This window comes from Enhydra lutris, unplaced genomic scaffold (assembly GCF_002288905.1).
Source record: "Enhydra lutris kenyoni isolate GAN:26980312 unplaced genomic scaffold, ASM228890v2 scaffoldscaffold32, whole genome shotgun sequence".
Lineage (NCBI taxonomy): Eukaryota > Metazoa > Chordata > Mammalia > Carnivora > Mustelidae > Enhydra > Enhydra lutris.
The window spans coordinates 11,773,255-11,789,901 of NW_019154116.1; the positions used below are offsets into that span (position 1 = coordinate 11,773,255).

Consider the following 16,647-nt stretch of genomic DNA (forward strand, 5'->3'; position numbering starts at 1 on the left):
AGGGACTCGGCCATCTCCAGCAACAAGACCCCTCACAACAGCTCCATCAGCCACATCGAGACGGTGCTGCAGCAGCTGGACGAGGCCCAGGCGCAGATGGAGGAGCTCTTCCAGGAGCGCAAGATCAAGCTGGAGCTCTTCCTGCAGCTGCGCATATTCGAGAGGGATGCCATCGACGTGAGTGTGCGCTGTGCGCTGCTGTGCGGGGCGGCTGCTGCCGCACCTGCTCCTCTCCTTCCTCCTGCAAGGGGGAGGATGGACGGATGGACTGACGGAGGGAGGGAGGGAGGGAGGGAGGAGCGCACCTGGCCCTGGGAACTACCGGCCCCTGCTGGAGGCCGCATTGCAGGGCAGGGGAGGGACTAGCAGAGCCCATGGGGAGGGAAGCCCAGCGGCCTCCAACAAGCCGCTTGTTTAAGCCGCACAGGGTCCCACAGGGTCCCACGCCGCCCTCCCCGTCTGTGCAGCTCAGGCTCACACCTGCGCTCCGGGCCCTCACTTCTCCTTTCTGTCTCCCCGCCCGGCCTCCTCCCAGACAGTGAGAACAGGCCTCGCCTGTGCTGAAGGCATTTTTGGCAGTCTGAGGGCCAGTTTCTTCACAGAAGTGTGTTCAGATGATCGTTCATTCTTATTACCTAAATATTACACCTTATATGTGAGGTTTCTTTTCTTTTTCTTGGACAAAAGGGCGGTTCTTAATTCTGTTCAGGGAAGGCCTTATTTTTGAACTTGATAAAGTACAAGCAGAAGTAAGTATAATTGGATGGCGTCAAATCTGTCTGTGGGACGTGATGAACCAAAACTCACTTCAGCCTCGGGGAGGCCTCTTTCCTTGTGCCTGTCAGCTCCGAGACCAAGTCCCTGTCCAGGTACCTGCAGCCTGCCCGCTGGTCCTGTGACTGCCCAGCAGCGTCTGTAGGGCCTGCCTGCCCCATGCTAGTGCCTCGAGGGCGTGCAGACCCAGACCCTCGGTGCCACTGAAGGCAGAGGGATGATGGCTGGGCCGTGTGTAGACTCTTCACTTCTCTCCGCTCAGGGGAGGACCCTCTGCTGGAAGTGGGCCTCGCCTGCTTCTCTCAGGCCTGTCTGTAGGCCCAGTTCTGAGTGGTGGTCTTGGTGTGCTGTACAGGGACCGGGCCAGGTCTGGTGCAGGGCCGCTCGGGAGTCTCTGGTCAACCATCTCTCTAAACTTCATCAATGTTTTCATTAAAGAAAAGCCTTCTTGGCTATTTTCATTGTCATCATTGGTTCATGACAAGAAAAGAGTTAAATCCCAGGCACGTTGTCTGGTAAAATCTGTTCTCAGTGTCATGACCTTTGGAGCCACATGAAGCCATGTAGAGAAATGGACTCCTGTGCGGAGCTCATGAAGGACCTGCCTATGGCTGGTGCCGTGTGCCAGTTCTAGGCTGCAGACTGTATGAACAGAGGCCCCAGCTTGCCTGTTTTCCTCTGCGGCCTCTACTTACATGAATTGCTATGATAAACTTAGCTGCTCTTGAGTAGCTTCAGTGAGGAAACACAGAGCAATCAGGCATGATTTGAAGTTTTTCTTCAAGACATTGTGATATTTAAAGAAAATCTCTTGCCTTCATTTGCATTGCTGCAACTTTAAAGGAAAAAAAATTCTAATTGTCTTTCCATTTTCAACAAAGCAGTATTTTAAAATGTAGCTCAGGAACCAGAAACACAGTTTTCCCCACCCCGAAGCCACAAAATTCCAAGGGGCCGTAAGAAAACCAGTGTGCCAGGCCAGGGGCTAGTGCTTCCCTGAGGTGAGGACGTTAAACCTGCAGTTCAGTCACAGGCTGGCTAAATTGTACTTTAAAAGCTTTTAGAATGTCGTAGCCCAAGAACCTCTTTTCTCTGGAATAATCCTGAAACAGGAAAACCTGAACAGTTGAGGCTTCGCCTGGGATTTTGTCCCTTATCTGGGAAAATGCTCCGATCCGCCCGTAGGAGGCATGGAGTTATCTTTATGGAAGAAACTTATCTGTTCCTTGGCCAATTTTTTAAAAATCCCTGATATCTCTTGTATCTCATAGTCTTGCCATCTTTCAAAAGTGGCTCTAGGTTTTTTATGGCTGAGAAATATTGCGGCCTCAGCCTGCTGATGCTCCAGGTAAAGTCTGCTCTGTTGGTCTGAGAACAACAAAGTCCTGACTGTAGCGTTCTGTGACAGTTATTGTGGAGCACAGTTGCATGTACATTGAGGAAGAGGAACTTGTAGAATTCCTAAACCTTCCGGGATCCAATTAAAAACAAAGTTACTTCAAAGAATTCGTGTTCAAAAATGACTTCCACTTTCTTGAACTTTGTTTTTGCCACGGATTTCTTGTCTTCTCTGGAATGGTTAACAAGCTATCGTGATAAACTTTGGGTGGGATTTTTGCCTGATGATCCCTTGATCATGGCCATTGCCAGGGTTTCTTTAAGCTCAGTGAGTACTTTTGAATCCTGCTGGTTCTAGAACATTCTTCCTTGTTTGTTATCCGCTCTTGAGTGTTGTCTGAGCCTGATGCTTTCTCCATGAGACATTATTGCTGAGTCTGTGTCTCAGCCACACCTAACCCTCTCCTACCTCAGTGTCAGAAAAGGAACCTTAAGAAAGAAAATTCCCCTTAGGGTAGAGATAAAGATTAAAGGTATGGTAAGCTCTTTCCTTTTAAAAAATAATTTCCCTCAGTGGCTTTTTGGCTTATGTGTAATTTAACATTTTTTAAATTTATTAATCTTATAGATTATCCCAATTTAATAAATTAATGTGAATACACATACTGTATGCAGACCCTACTAATGACCGAATAAATCCAGAAGATTTGTGCTCTAGGAGTCTGGGGAAGCCTGCAGTTTTTATTACTTCCCATCACCTAGCTAGGTTCAATGTGACCTCTCTCACCTTGTCAGATTTTCACACTCAGGTAGTCACTGCTCATCTGGATAAGGAAATCAGGACTCATAGGAAAGGTTATTCCACTGAGGTAGAGATAATACAGTGTTCTTTCACAAGAGGTTTTTTTCTTCTTTCTGGGTTTCGTAATTTTTAGCCTTAATTTTAAAAAGTAGATTACAAAAGTTTTCAAACCGGCTCCCAAGTAGCAAGGGTGATGCAGCGAACGTCCACAGGCCCGTCTCCCAGATGGGGCAGGATTGTGTCTTCTTGCTGCACACATCCCCACTGTTACTGTTGTGTGGTAGCGTCCTAGAGCAAAGCTTTGCCAGCTTACCGCTTCCCTCCTGAAGACTTCTGTAAGTATCTCTACAAAGTAAGGCCTTTTCCCACATAACCACAGTCTACTACCCCTCACCAGTCAGAGTCCTTGATCTCTAACTAACACCCAGCCCCTGCTCAGACCTCTGCAGCTGCCTGGGGGCGGGGAGGTGTGGGGGCTGCTTATGTGGTTGATAGTCTTTCCATCCAGAATCATCTCTCCATCCACCCTTCTTTTATTTCCTGCTGTGACTTGTTGGAATGACGGCGTTAGTGGAAGAATTTAGGTCCCACGTTCTGCATTCACTTAGTGATTTTCTTCTGTTTTTCTTTTCCTGGTATTTCCTATAAACTTGAAAGTTCAGTGTAAAGACCTGGTTAAGATTCGCATTCCGTTTCTGTGCCAGATGCTCCCAGGGGCCACGGCTTCACCTGTTAGGTGGCTGGTCCTATCTGGTCCCAATTCTTTAGGGAGGTAATGTTGGTCTGTGGGGTTAGGGGCTGGCGGCCTGACCCTCCCATGAAGTCCCTCCATCCCTTCCATTGTAGTTTATTGCACATTGATGATCCTGGCCCGAAGCGTTACTTCACTAGAATTTCAATACAGAATTAGAAAAAAACTTTATAACTTTATTATTTCTACATTTAATAACTAGATCTATCTATAAAGGGGAACCTTCCTTCATTGTTATCAAAGGTTTAAATAATTATCTCTTTTACCAGGTTCAGGATAAAGGTTGGTTTGCAGTCAACTTCTAATCAGAGGAGTTTTTCATTTAATTTTAAGCTTTTTACCTCTCTTTTTTTAAAAAAAAATCATTAGGAATTAATGTGTTCTTATATATTTTTTAAATTTTATTCACTCATGATAGTTTTTTTTTTTTTTTTTTTAATCTAACTGCCCCATCTGTGGCTTGTGGGAGCCCCTATAGCTGGCTTCCATGTGCTTTGGACATGGTCACATTAGTCCCTTCCTTCCTTACTTGGCACAGTGAGATGCTGCAGCAAATACTTATTTTCTAAGTCTTGGTCCTAAGAAGGTACTCTCCTCTGTCAGATCATCTCAGACCTTGAGTCTTGGAACGATGAGCTTTCTCAGCAAATGAACGACTTTGACACGGAAGATCTCACAATAGCAGAACAGCGCCTCCAGCACCATGCAGACAAAGCTCTGACCATGAACAACCTGACCTTCGATGTCATCCACCAAGGGCAGGACCTTCTGCAGTACGTCAATGAAGTTCAGGCCTCCGGTAAGGAGTGCATGTCATTCTGTCAGCTGCGGGGTTTTCATGTCATACAGGAGCTCAGCCTGTTAGTGTGCCGGCCGCAAAGTTTAGTGAGCCCCTGACGTAGATGTTCTGGGTACCGACTCTTCAGAAGGAACGTTTGCCGTTTTATTTCCACGTAGTGTGATCATGTGTAACATTACGATTAGTGTCCTTACCCTTGTTACTCTTGCCTGTCAGCTCAGGGAGCATGAACTCCGGTTGTATATCTGCGAGTGAAACGGGAATCTTAAAAGAATGTTCACATCCTTCATTTCCTGTCTTAGTTGATGTGTTACCAGCAGATGTCACTCTAGGCTCAGAAATGTAGAGAGGTGTCCCTAGTGCTTGAAACTTAGCAGCAACCTGCTGCTCCGTTCGTTATTCACTTTACACAAATCAGACTAAATGCTTCCTGAATAGTAAGCTGGGTGCCAGTGGAGGTACGGCTAAAACAAGCCCAGGTTCGCTCACTGGTAACGCCAAGGGGCCCGAGTGCCCAGTTACCACCGCAGAAACAGATTGACGGGAAATGGGTTTGGTTTGATTAGCTCTACATTACTGTTTTGCTTTGGAACACATCAGATATATTCTTGCAGACCCCCTCACATGCACATGTAAACACTCCTCTGCCTACTCCGCCTTCCTTGAACTTGGCCTTCAAGGTAACAGGCCTGGTCCGGCCCGGCAGATAATCTTCACACAAGTGCAGTGTGTGTCGTGCGCAGCTGAAGAGCAGCAGATGTGCCCGTCAACCTCTGGGCCCTCCCTTCATTGTCCGCAGGCGTGGAGCTGCTTTGCGATAGAGACGTAGACATGGCAACTCGGGTCCAGGACCTGCTGGAGTTCCTCCACGAGAAGCAGCAGGAGCTGGACGTGGCGGCGGAACAGCATCGGAAGCACCTGGAGCAGTGCGTGCAGCTTCGCCACCTGCAGGCCGAAGTGAAGCAGGTAAGCCGGCTGCCGGTCTCGAGGGACCCCGCGCCACCAGCCCTCCAGGGAGGGACCTCCTGGCCACCTGGGACACAGAGCACAGCTGTTGGAGGCGTGGTGTGAATCTCCGTTCGGCCACAGCTCGGGGGCGAGGACGGAGCCAGTGCCTGGACCGCCGTGTGCTTCCTCTGCAGCGGGAGACCTTCCCCGCCCAGCAGGGGGATCCCCGGAAGGGAACGTCTGCTTAGCTTGTTTGTGCTTGGTGGCCTCTTGTTGAAACTGAGCACGTTGCTTCTCAGCTAAATAACTGTAGGATTGTTCTGCCAGATCGGCTGTTTTCAGTCTGCATGGGGTCCTAGGCCAGAGAGGGCCGGGGTTGTCTCCTGTGGCCAGCCTGCTCCACTGCCCTATCTCAGAGAGCGTGGCCAGATGAAAATGGAACGTCGGCAAGCGGCTGCTCCTGGCTCCTGGCCGAGGGGATTCCTGCGCACACCCCTTGTGTATGTGACATTTTATCTCATCATCAGAGAAAGCACGCCTACCGCCGTGATACAGGGAAAGTAGGGCTTTCTGGGATTCCGGTGGAGACACAGAAAAGTGTGTGTTAGGTTGAGCAGGGGGTAAGGGGCCTCTGGAGTGTGAGCAGGTGTGGGCCCTAAGTGGGCGGCACCCACACTCCAGCAGATACACTGTCACACTGGAGAGCTTTAAGGAGCATCTGCTGGTCTCCCATGTGGTGAGATGAGGTATCGTGACCTGCCTTTTAAAGACCAGTTAATAAAATGTTCCTTCTTGCTAAAAACAAAACAGTGTGTCTGAGAAACAAAGGGATAAACTATCCACGAGGAATTGCATTCACCTGTAACAGTCTAAAAGTGGTGCTCAGAAATTACTGACTGGCGTCTGCATGGCCACAAAACAGGTCAGGCAGATACATGGGTGACAAGCTGTCAGGCGGCTGCTGTAACCCAAGCTCCCCGGCACTTCCCAGGCAGCAGGGGGGGAAAGACATAACTGGGAGGAAGCAGCACTTGCCTCGGAGAAGAAGCGTGTTCACACGGCGCTGGTCTCGGTAGCTGGAGAGAGCGTCTTGACTGTAATGAAGCGATGGTGGCGGGGCAGTGAAGTGGCTTTATGTTCACCTCCACTCCCCACCCCCCAGAGTCAGGGCTCTCTGAGACAGGAGATGAAGAGAAGTAGGTATTGGTAGGTAAGCAGTGTTCTGTGCCACAAATAACTACCCACGGTGACCTTCCACAGTCCCGTGGCTGCCACAGTTGGGATGCTCTTGTTGGTGTGTGATGCTGAGGATCCCCGGGGGGCAACCCTGAGCCTCAGAGCTCCGAGGAATCCCCTCTTCGGTTAGTGGGCCATTTAGCACTGGCACTCAATTGGAAAATATATTGGTGAAATAAAACAGTTCCCTTATTAAGCAGTTTGCTAATTTTGCATGTTTATTTAAAAAGGAATGAAAAATATTTTTTTTCTTTCTTTTTTTTTTTTTTTTAATTTAAAGATTTTTATTTATTTGACAGACAGATCACAAGCAGGCAGAGAGGCAGGCAGAGAGAGAGGAGGAGGCAGGCTCCCGGCTGAGCAGAGAGCCCGACATGAGGCTCGATCCCAGGACCCCGGGACCATGACCTGAGCCGAAGGCAGAGGCTTTAACCACTGAGCCACCCAGGCGCCCGAAAAATATTTTTCTTGATTATCAGGGAATTATTTCGTGTTTTTTCTAAAGATTTTGTTTACTTGAGAGAGAGAGAGAGAGTGTGCGGGTGCACGCACGAGCAGGAGTTGGGGGGCAGAGGGAGAGGGAGGAGCAGACTCCCCACTGAGCAGGGAGCCCAGGACCCTGGGATCATGACCTGAGCCAAAGGCAGACGCTAAACTGACTGAGCCACCCAGGCACCCCATTTTTAGGGAACTGTGGTAGTAGATATTCTAATAGGTCATTCATAATCTGTTTTGACCTGTGGACTAATAATCACAATCCGCTGGACTCCCCACCTCTTTAGCACCCATTTGAAGCTGTAAGAGAACTGATTTAATTTTAAAATGCAGCACTCAGGATCAGATACTGTGGAAAGACGTCAGGCTGTCGGCAGAGGGATCATAAGGAAACCCGTGCTTCATAGCTGATGTGAGCAGCTTGAGCACCTTGTCCTCGTGGCTCGTATTCCTGCTGGCCCACAGGGGGATCTCCTGCGGGAGGCCGATGCTTGGAGGTCCCCGTGTCATGTTTCAGGTGCTGGGCTGGATCCGCAACGGAGAATCGATGCTGAACGCTGGACTCATCACAGCCAGTTCGTTGCAAGAGGCAGAGCAGCTGCAGAGGGAGCACGAGCAGTTCCAGCACGCCATCGAGGTAGGGATGCCGGCCCACCTCCCACCTCCCACCTCCCACGTCCCACCTCCCTCCTGGTCTGCTGAGCCCCCAATGTCAGGAGCACCTGCACCTGAGAACCTGAGCTGGAGTCTGGGCTGAGGGGCTTTACGTTTTGCTGGTCTTGTACACATGCTCCTGGACAGAGCAGAGCAGTGCACATCACCAATAAACAGCACCGTCCACGGAACTCCTCGACCCTGGTTCCAAGCAGCAGTCCTCACCTTTGTGGGGTCAGTGCCAGGCCAGGTCCAGGCCCACTCAGATTCACTGTCACAGCATATGAATTAATTATTTGTCGTGTTTTTGGGAAGGGGGGAGTTAATTATGGTAGGTAGTCTCAAGGTAATGGGAAAAAGAGCATTTTATTACAGATTACTTGTTACATACACAGAGAAAAAAAGCCACAGAAAATACCGTTAATTTATTTTCAAGATTGACGTATTTTCAACTACTCAGCACCAACAAACACATATTAACACTTCTTCCTGAAGCCCAGACTCTGGGCATCTTCTGAAAACTATACGCTATGCCTAGTGATTTCTAATAATTAAGTTCCTAATAACATGTCAGTGTGTCTTGGTGAAGGATAGTGTTGGTCATATTGCGTATAATCTCTTGTGGGGTCATTTAGTGCCTTTCTAGTAAAATGGAAAATTTTGCTGTGGCTAAAAAAAAAAAAAAAAAATAGAAAAAGAAAATTACTCTGTGTCCACAGAGACCCATGTACTCCCCCTAACTGCTCTTCTGTCTGGTGCTGTGATTCTTCTTTGGGAGAATCTGACCTGTCAGCCCCTCATGGAATCTTCTAGTGAACATCCACAAGCAGGAATTCCTACTGGGTTTCTGATGTTATTTTGATATTTTAATATGGCATGAGCCTCCAGAGTATGCCCTTAGCTCATTCCTGGCTTTGAATTATGTTTCTCTCTCTCTCTTTTCAAAGGTCTATAGTTCTTGAAAACTTTTTACTCAAGTCTAAAGTTTAAGGTGAAAATGGAAAAGGCATTCAGTGTGGCCACCTTTTTCACCATGTGTCTGTGTGCCTCCAGCTGCTGTTATAAGGAAGCTCAATAGGAAGAATAAACTTGGAACATTTCAGCAGCTTTTTCAGAGTATTGTCTCTTAAGGCTTTTCTCTGCTATTTCTCAAGCTGAGAACCCCACGACAGGGACCCATTCTGGAATGTCATAATGCATTTCATCTTCGTTAGGTAGTTTAAATATAAATGCAATTGTGGTTAGCCATGAAAACTATGAAGACAACTTCTTCTTCTCTCTCTCTTTTTTTTTTTTGACCAAGCAGTCTGCTGTGTTTGTGGAAGTGTCCTAATGAGTATTAAGTGAAGTTGTTTCTATAAAAACAGGAGGAGCGGTACCACAGCAGCCTTCCGTGTTCCTTTCCAGTAAACACATGGCAGCCCAGTTAAGTAAGCATCCCTTCTCCTTTCTCTTTCCTTAGAAAACACACCAGAGCGCCCTGCAGGTGCAGCAGAAGGCAGAAGCCATGCTGCAGGCCAATCACTACGACATGGACATGATCCGGGACTGCGCCGAGAAGGTGGCCTCCCACTGGCAGCAGCTCATGCTCAAGATGGAAGACCGCCTCAAGCTTGTGAACGCGTCTGTCGCCTTCTACAAAACCTCAGAGCAGGTGAGGAGGCAGGTCCTGCGCCCTGGGCTCCTGACCAGCCTTTTATGTCGAGCTGCGTTTTATCGGACAGCTCTGTCATTAACCCCGCAGTCATTACTGAGCCCGTCAGTTCAGCTGCAGGCAGGGAAGAGCATTCTAGAAGTAGAAGAATTATCGCTTATCTTAGGAATCAAAGAGTAATAGGTTGGAAAGGAGCTGAGAAGACCTCCGTTTTCCTCTCATTTAAATACATAGCCTGAAACACACCAGAGAGAGACCAGGAATTCTGTTTTTATTTGGTTCTTGTTCTGAAAGGCCTGTCTACTGCCTACTTTGTCCCCTGCATTTGTCCTCGCGTAAGACGGAGCCCATGGTTCCTTCCAATGGTCTTGGTCCCCAGGCCAGCACCTTTGTCGTCCCCAGCACATGACCAGCCACACTTGCCAGAGATGCCGATCTGTCCCTGACCGGCCTGCTCTGATCCTGCGACTCCTCTGCTCACAGGTCTGCAGTGTCCTCGAGAGCCTGGAGCAGGAGTACAAGAGAGAAGAGGACTGGTGTGGAGGAGCCGACAAGCTGGGCCCCAACTCGGAGACGGACCACGTCACCCCAATGATCAGCAAGCATCTGGAGCAAAAGGAAGCATTCCTGAAGGTACAGAGGCGGCCCTTTGGGGTGCTGGTGCCTCTCTGAACGGGGGACACAGACGTGAGAGGGTTTGCCTGAAGGTGGCAGGGTCTGGACTGTCCATCAGAGAACCACAGATGTCCCCATGCGCCAGGCACGTGGCTGCCTCCACATCCCAGGGGGGCTCCCCCCACTTGCAGCTTTCCCCTGTGTGACATTGTATCAGCCCTGGGCTAGCTGGTCAGAGAAAGTCTTAAAATCTTCCATTTGTGATTTACACTCTCTAGTTTTCCCAGAGAGCTGGAAACCCGTGTGAATAGGGCCTGGGTGGACATCAGAACACCAGATGATTCTGAGCAGAGACTCATTCAGTGAGACAGAAATGCCTATAGCTTAAAAGAATCTTCCTTTGGAAATTCAGCCTTTTTAGAAATAAAGCCTGAACCCAGTGCAGAGTAGACCCAAAGCAGGAACAGCTCTTGTGGTATGCAGGATTGGTTACTTCGTTCAGGAAGCGTTTCCTGCAAAAGAAACTTAATCCCATTCAAGCCCGGCTGGAAGTCTGGACTCTGAGAAGCTTTACATGAGGAGGTTCTCTAGTTGCCTTTGTCGTGTGTGTACCTAAATCACCCAGATGTTCTAAAAAGTGCTTAAAACATTGGGTAACATTTCCATGTTTCTGTGATGCATTCTTTCACTCTTGACAATCTTCTGAGGCTCTGCCTGTCTTCACTCAGACCTTTAAGAATAGGTGCGGTGTGTGCTTTTCATTGTCACTTTATTGAGTTTTGCTTTGGCATTCTGACCCCCCTGACCCCATTTCTTGTTACATTTCATAGTTTCTATTTCCATCCTGAAGGTGATGTCTGTCCTGACAGAGTTACTGTTTAGTCTGAGAGAACAGATTATAACTCTTAGAAAATTCTATCTGGTCATTTGTTTTGAGTTTCCATCACATGACTTTCTTTGTAGCAGATCGGGGGGGGGAAGCCTCGGTGACTCCCTCAGCCTCCAGCTGAACCATTTCAAAGGGGACTTGAAAGCTCCGGACTTATGTGTCCTTGCTCGTTACGTTTATGAAATGCCCGCCACCGTGAGGACGTTTCCGTTGGAACCCTAATAATTTGCCTCTCTTTCTCTGCAGTCCATTCAGAATAAAGCAGAATTAAATACTCCATAGTCTAAGTAAGACAGATACTTAAATAAAATTATAAAACAGGGACGCCTGGGTGGCTTAGTGGGTTAAGCCGCTGCCTTCGGCTCAGGTCATGATCTCAGGGTCCTGGGATCGAGCCCCGCATCGGGCTCTCTGCTCAGCAGGGAGCCTGCTTCCTCCTCTCTCTACCTGACTCTCTGCCTGCTTGTGATCTCTGTCAAATAAATAAATAAAATCTTTTAAAAAAATTATAAAAATACTCACTGATCTGTTCACATTCCTTCACTCAGCTAGGTTCACTAGTGTCTGTGTATTGGGTATCTTTAAACTTTTCACTATGAAAGTTTAAAGATACATATGAAACTAGAACAGATAACAAACTCCTGGGTCCTCACCCAGTGTCAGTAAGCATCAGCACCTGGGCATATGCCCACCTTCCCTGGGCTACTTTAAATTCTAGATGTTACATCATTTTATTTGTAAATACTTGAGTATGTAGCTAAACAGTAAATTCTGCCTTTCTAAAACAACCGCAATATCTTTATCAGATCCTGGAAATTAACAGTATCTCTTATACAAAATCCAGCAGTGTTCAAATTTCCCATTTCAATTGACCAATTGAATTCAATTGGTTCAAATTGACCAATATTGTATTTTATATGTGGTTTTAATCAGGATTCAAACATGGTCCGCCTGTTGACTGTATTGACATATTTCTGAAACCTCTTTTAATCTAAATACCAGCCCCTCTTTTATTACTATCTATTAGTTGAAGAAGTAAGTCACTCAGGCTGTAGCGTTTCTCTCCCTCTGGATTTCCATAATTGCATCCTGGGGAGTCACTCTGCGCCATCCTGGATTCTCTAAGTGTGTTCTGTTGAGAGCCTCATTTGGATTCAGGTTGGCGTGTGAGTGTGTGCGCGTGTGCTCACCATACCTGGCGTTCCGTCAGGAGGCACACAAGGTCCGCTTCTCTTTGTGTCTGTGTGATACGAGGGCTTCCCAGTGCTTCAGACGTGCGGAGTCCGTTCATCCATCATGTGTTTCTCTGTCTGCATTTACGTGATGGGCCCAGTACCCGGGGGTGAGAATGCTGCGTTAGGAGTTGCAGAATGGTGAGATTCTGTCTTCTTCTGCCTTGATGAGCTAGAATTATTCCCTCCTTAGCTATTTGGTTACTCTCAAACAGAGCGTGTCCAGAAAAGGCAGGCTAAGTGCTTTAATCTTTCCATTTGCTTATCATTTTCAGAATAATGGGTTGTTTGCCCAGGCAACCTCTACATAGGATTAGTTTTTGTTCTGTCTTCCTGGATTTTAAGATATTTGGTGTATTTTGATCACTTGCAGTCGTTTATCCTTTTATACTCAATTCGTCCCATTCATGGAAGCTCCTTCCAGTCAGGTTGGCTCTGACGTCCTCCTCGCATAACCACGGTCATCCACTGCTGCTTCCTTGCTGTTTGGAATGCAGCCAATTTCAGGCTAATCTGTGGAGACTCAGGATACATTCTTCTCTTAATTAAAAACTGTCCCAACTCCATCTACTGCAAAGGCCTGGAAACATTGACCACCCAGAAACAATGAGCTCCCTGTGTCTTGTCCAGATTGTGGCCTAAATACCCTGTATCTGAAGGAGGAGACAGAGCTTCTGGAAGAAAGTGTAACTCCAGAGAGGAGACAGGAAATGGATAAGATATTTCCAACTCAAATATAATTAAGAATATTTTTCCTCTTGTTTTTTTTTAAATACATTAATGAAATTAACTTATTTGGTTTATAAATGTGGAATCCGCCAGTTATCTATTGCCATAGTAACACCACAAATCAAGGCACCCTCAAACTGACGGCTTACACCAGGGGTTGGCAGTCTAAGCACCTGAGAGCTGAATCCATCTGCTCTCCTCATCTCCATGCTGCCCGTGGCTGCTTCCCTCCACAGTGGTTGGGTTCAGTACTGGCAACAGGGAGACAAAGAATGTATGACTTGGAAAGTTGAAAATACTGTCTGCCCTTTCTAGAAATCCGGGCACAGCTTAGCTGGGTGCTCTGAGTCAAGGTTTCTCCCAAGGCTGTAGTCAGGGTGTTGCCTGGGAGATGTGGTCAGCTCAAGACCTGGCAGGAGAAGGCCTCCAGCTTCTCCCACCATCTGCTAGCAGCCACTCTCAGTCCCCTGCCCCATGTGCCTCTCTGTAGGGCGGCGCTCAACACAGCAGCTGGCTTCATCAGAGCAAGAGCTCCAAGACAGATTTTTTTTTTTAATTGAAAAAGGATATAACCTGTGTACTCTCCAAACCGCAAGTTGGCCCGATGAATGTTTTAGGTCAAGACATTCGTTAGAGGGCGCCTGGGTGGCTCAGTGGGTTAAGCCGCTGCCTTCAGCTCAGGTCATGATCCCAGGGTCCTGGGATCGAGTCCCGCATCGGGCTCTCTGCTCAGCAGGGAGCCTGCTTCCCTTCCTCTCTCTCTGCCTGCCTCTCTGCCTACTTGTGATCTCTGTCTGTCAAATAAATAAATAAAATCTTTAAAAAAAAAAAAAAAAAGACATTCGTTAGAGCTGTATGATGTTGTCATCCATATGTACTCAAAACACGTGTTTGTCTAAGTCGTGTTAACAACATGCTGCCCTCCATGTATCTCTTAGGCTTGCACACTCGCTAGAAGGAATGCAGATGTCTTCTTGAAATACCTGCACAGGAACAGTGTCAACATGCCTGGAATGGTGACACATATCAAAGCCCCTGAACAACAAGTAAAAAGTGAGTACCGCTACGAGTCATTCTACTGGCGAGCAGTACGAGGAGTTCGGCAAGATGTGTTCGAAGATCCTGACATCCAGGGCTTCATTTTATTTGTTTTTATGTTTTTATTTTAATTTTTAAATTTTATTTATTTATTTGAGAGAGCGCACATGAGAGAGCACAAGCACAAGCCGGGGGAGCAGCAGAGGGAGAGGGAGAAGCAGACTCCCCACGGAGCAGGGAGCCTGATGCGGGGCTTGACCTCAGGACCCTGGGATCATGACCTGAGCCAAAGGCAGCCGCAGCTGCTTAACTGCTTAACGGATTGAGCCACCCAGGGCTTCATTTTAAATGTCTGTTTCATATTAACATTCTTGCCAGTTACCTTTGTTTAATAATAAAATATGAAGCAAATGATATAGATTGATACTTTGTTGAATAAAGTTGAAGAGTATAAGCAGGGACAAAATGCAGCATGATATTTATTAGCATGGACTATTTGTGCAAGCAAGGGAAAATATTGTAAATTAGGGGAAAAGGAAGACCAGAATTTATCTATAGTCAAATACTTTTAAAAGTTCAAGTCAGGGGGCACCTGGGTGGCTCAGTGGGTTAGGCCGCTGCCTTCGGCTCAGGTCATGATCTCAGGGTCCTGGGATCGGGTCCCGCATCGGGCTCTCTGCTCAGCAGGGAGCCTGCTTCCCTCTCTCTCTCTCTCTCTCTCTCTCTGCCTGCCTCTCTGCCTACTTGTGATCTGTCCCTGTCAAATAAATAAATAAAATCTTAAAAAAAAAAAAAGTTCAAGTCAGGAAATTGTACACCAAAGTTTTTGCTGGAAGGTATTACTGATTCTATATACTTAAAGCATTAATAAAATCAAATTGCCACATATCATACCTTTTGGTATCATTTGAGTGTAAAAGTCTATAAAGCTATGTTTTCATGTATGCATATATATAAGTGCGTAGAAACTGATCTGGGAAAATTTGATACTAAACTGTTAATAGGATCAGTATGGATAGAAGCAAAGGGGGACTGAGAGTTTTTACTTTAGAATTCTGACTGAGTACTTAACAGTGAAAATACATGTAGGTGTTCTCTAACTTAAAACTTAGATTTAATCATAGTTTTGTTTTGTTTTACAATTAAGATGACATGGAAATAGATCCTCAGAAAAATGAATAAGAGTTTGAAAGAGTCTTGACATCGAGGCCCCTGCCGTCCTCACGGGGAGCTTCAGAGGCTGGCAGTAAACAGAGGAGGAACCTGGGCCCACAGCCTGAGCGCTCAGAGTTGGGTTTCATAACCCATTAACAAATGATTCATCTCACTTTTTAAACCCATACAATGGGCAGAAACTTTTGTACCTTATATCCCCTCCTTGTTCATCTGGATTCATCTGTCAGTTGTCACAGAAAAATGTCACACTGGTAGAGTCCCCAGGGCTCTACAGAGGAGAGTCGTCTTTGGTGGGTTTCTCTCTTGGGGAGATGAGTGACTAACACAGCCACTTTTCAGCAAGTTACTTGCATTGGTAATCAGTTTATTTGGCTCATTTCATATAACCGTCACTGCCTTTCTCTCCTCTATCAGTATTGCCTTTGGTTGTTGGTTGTACTCGGCTTTCTCTGATCGCAGATGTTATGATCCTTACCATGTTGTACCATTCTGAGGGGTGTGTGCGTGTGTGAGGAGTGTATGTCCCACGTGCACACTTACTGGGTGGTCACTGTGTTTGCTGCTCTGCGTTATCATTCTGGATGCTCTGAAGAGCTAAAAACAAAATGTCCTGTTTCTCTCATTGGGCACTTGGGGACGAGAGATTTACATGTGGGACAGTGCAGTAAATCCACGTAAGGGTGATGGTGCCAGAAGAGACTGTGTCCCAGGACCCCAGACAGTCCTTCAGGTGCATGAGGAAGCCCCAGGGGGTTTTCGGTCCCAGTCCCGGCGGGGGTGCTCCGCGCTCTGCCTGGCCTCTTATTCACCCCAAATCAGTCAGGCCCCAGGCAGGGACTGTAGAAAGAAGAGCCTGGAAAAGACCCATTGGCTCATCTTAGTTTTTACATGTGATGTTTTTATTTAAATGGTAGCTTAATTTTTTGACTAGCCTCAAACTTCAAAGTCTTAATTTGTGTCACTACATTAGTTTACTTTTTCAGTAAAGATAATGGAGCATGACCACCGAGCTGCCACGTAAATCCTGCTCACAGGTTCACGTTAAACATCTAACTCTTGATCTCAGCTCAGGTCTTGATCACAGGGTGGTAAGTTCAAGCCTCAGGTTGGGCTCCAACACTGGGTGTCGAGTCTACTTAATAATAATAATAATGTATCTTAGTCCTCTTTCTATATCAGACTTTAAAGATCTGCTCTATCATATGGATATCTAATGTCCAGTATAATGATTTCATAGTTGACTTAACCTGTCCCCTAGTTGGGCTCAAATGTCATTGCCAGTTTTTCCAAACAGTGCCTTCATGTTCATGCACCCGAGTACATATGACTTGTGTAAGTACCGTACATCTGAAGAATAAATTGCTGGTTCAAAGGTGTGCACGCTTCCAATGACGCCACCTATTGCCAGAGTGCCCGCTGCAAGAGTGGTGCTGTTTCCCCGCAGTAATACGGGGTCACCCGTGCATGTTCCTCTCCCCCCATGCTACCAGCGCTGGATAGCACCAGTGCTTGCAGGA

The 16,647-nt window shown here is 47.0% G+C and overlaps 1 protein-coding gene across 3 annotated transcripts in view; it reads left to right on the top strand.

Annotated features, from left to right (window-relative positions):
• Positions 1 to 16,647, top strand: part of LOC111153393 (trio Rho guanine nucleotide exchange factor) — a 355,850-nt gene that overhangs the window by 219,325 nt on the left and 119,878 nt on the right. For all 3 annotated transcript variants that reach the window (XM_022512390.1, XM_022512391.1, XM_022512392.1), the window contains 7 exons: positions 3 to 177; positions 4,269 to 4,464; positions 5,264 to 5,430; positions 7,661 to 7,780; positions 9,260 to 9,451; positions 9,935 to 10,084; positions 13,855 to 13,969. In XM_022512390.1, the coding sequence (XP_022368098.1) occupies positions 3 to 177; positions 4,269 to 4,464; positions 5,264 to 5,430; positions 7,661 to 7,780; positions 9,260 to 9,451; positions 9,935 to 10,084; positions 13,855 to 13,969 (1,115 nt within the window). The remainder of the gene's footprint in view (positions 1 to 2; positions 178 to 4,268; positions 4,465 to 5,263; positions 5,431 to 7,660; positions 7,781 to 9,259; positions 9,452 to 9,934; positions 10,085 to 13,854; positions 13,970 to 16,647) is intronic.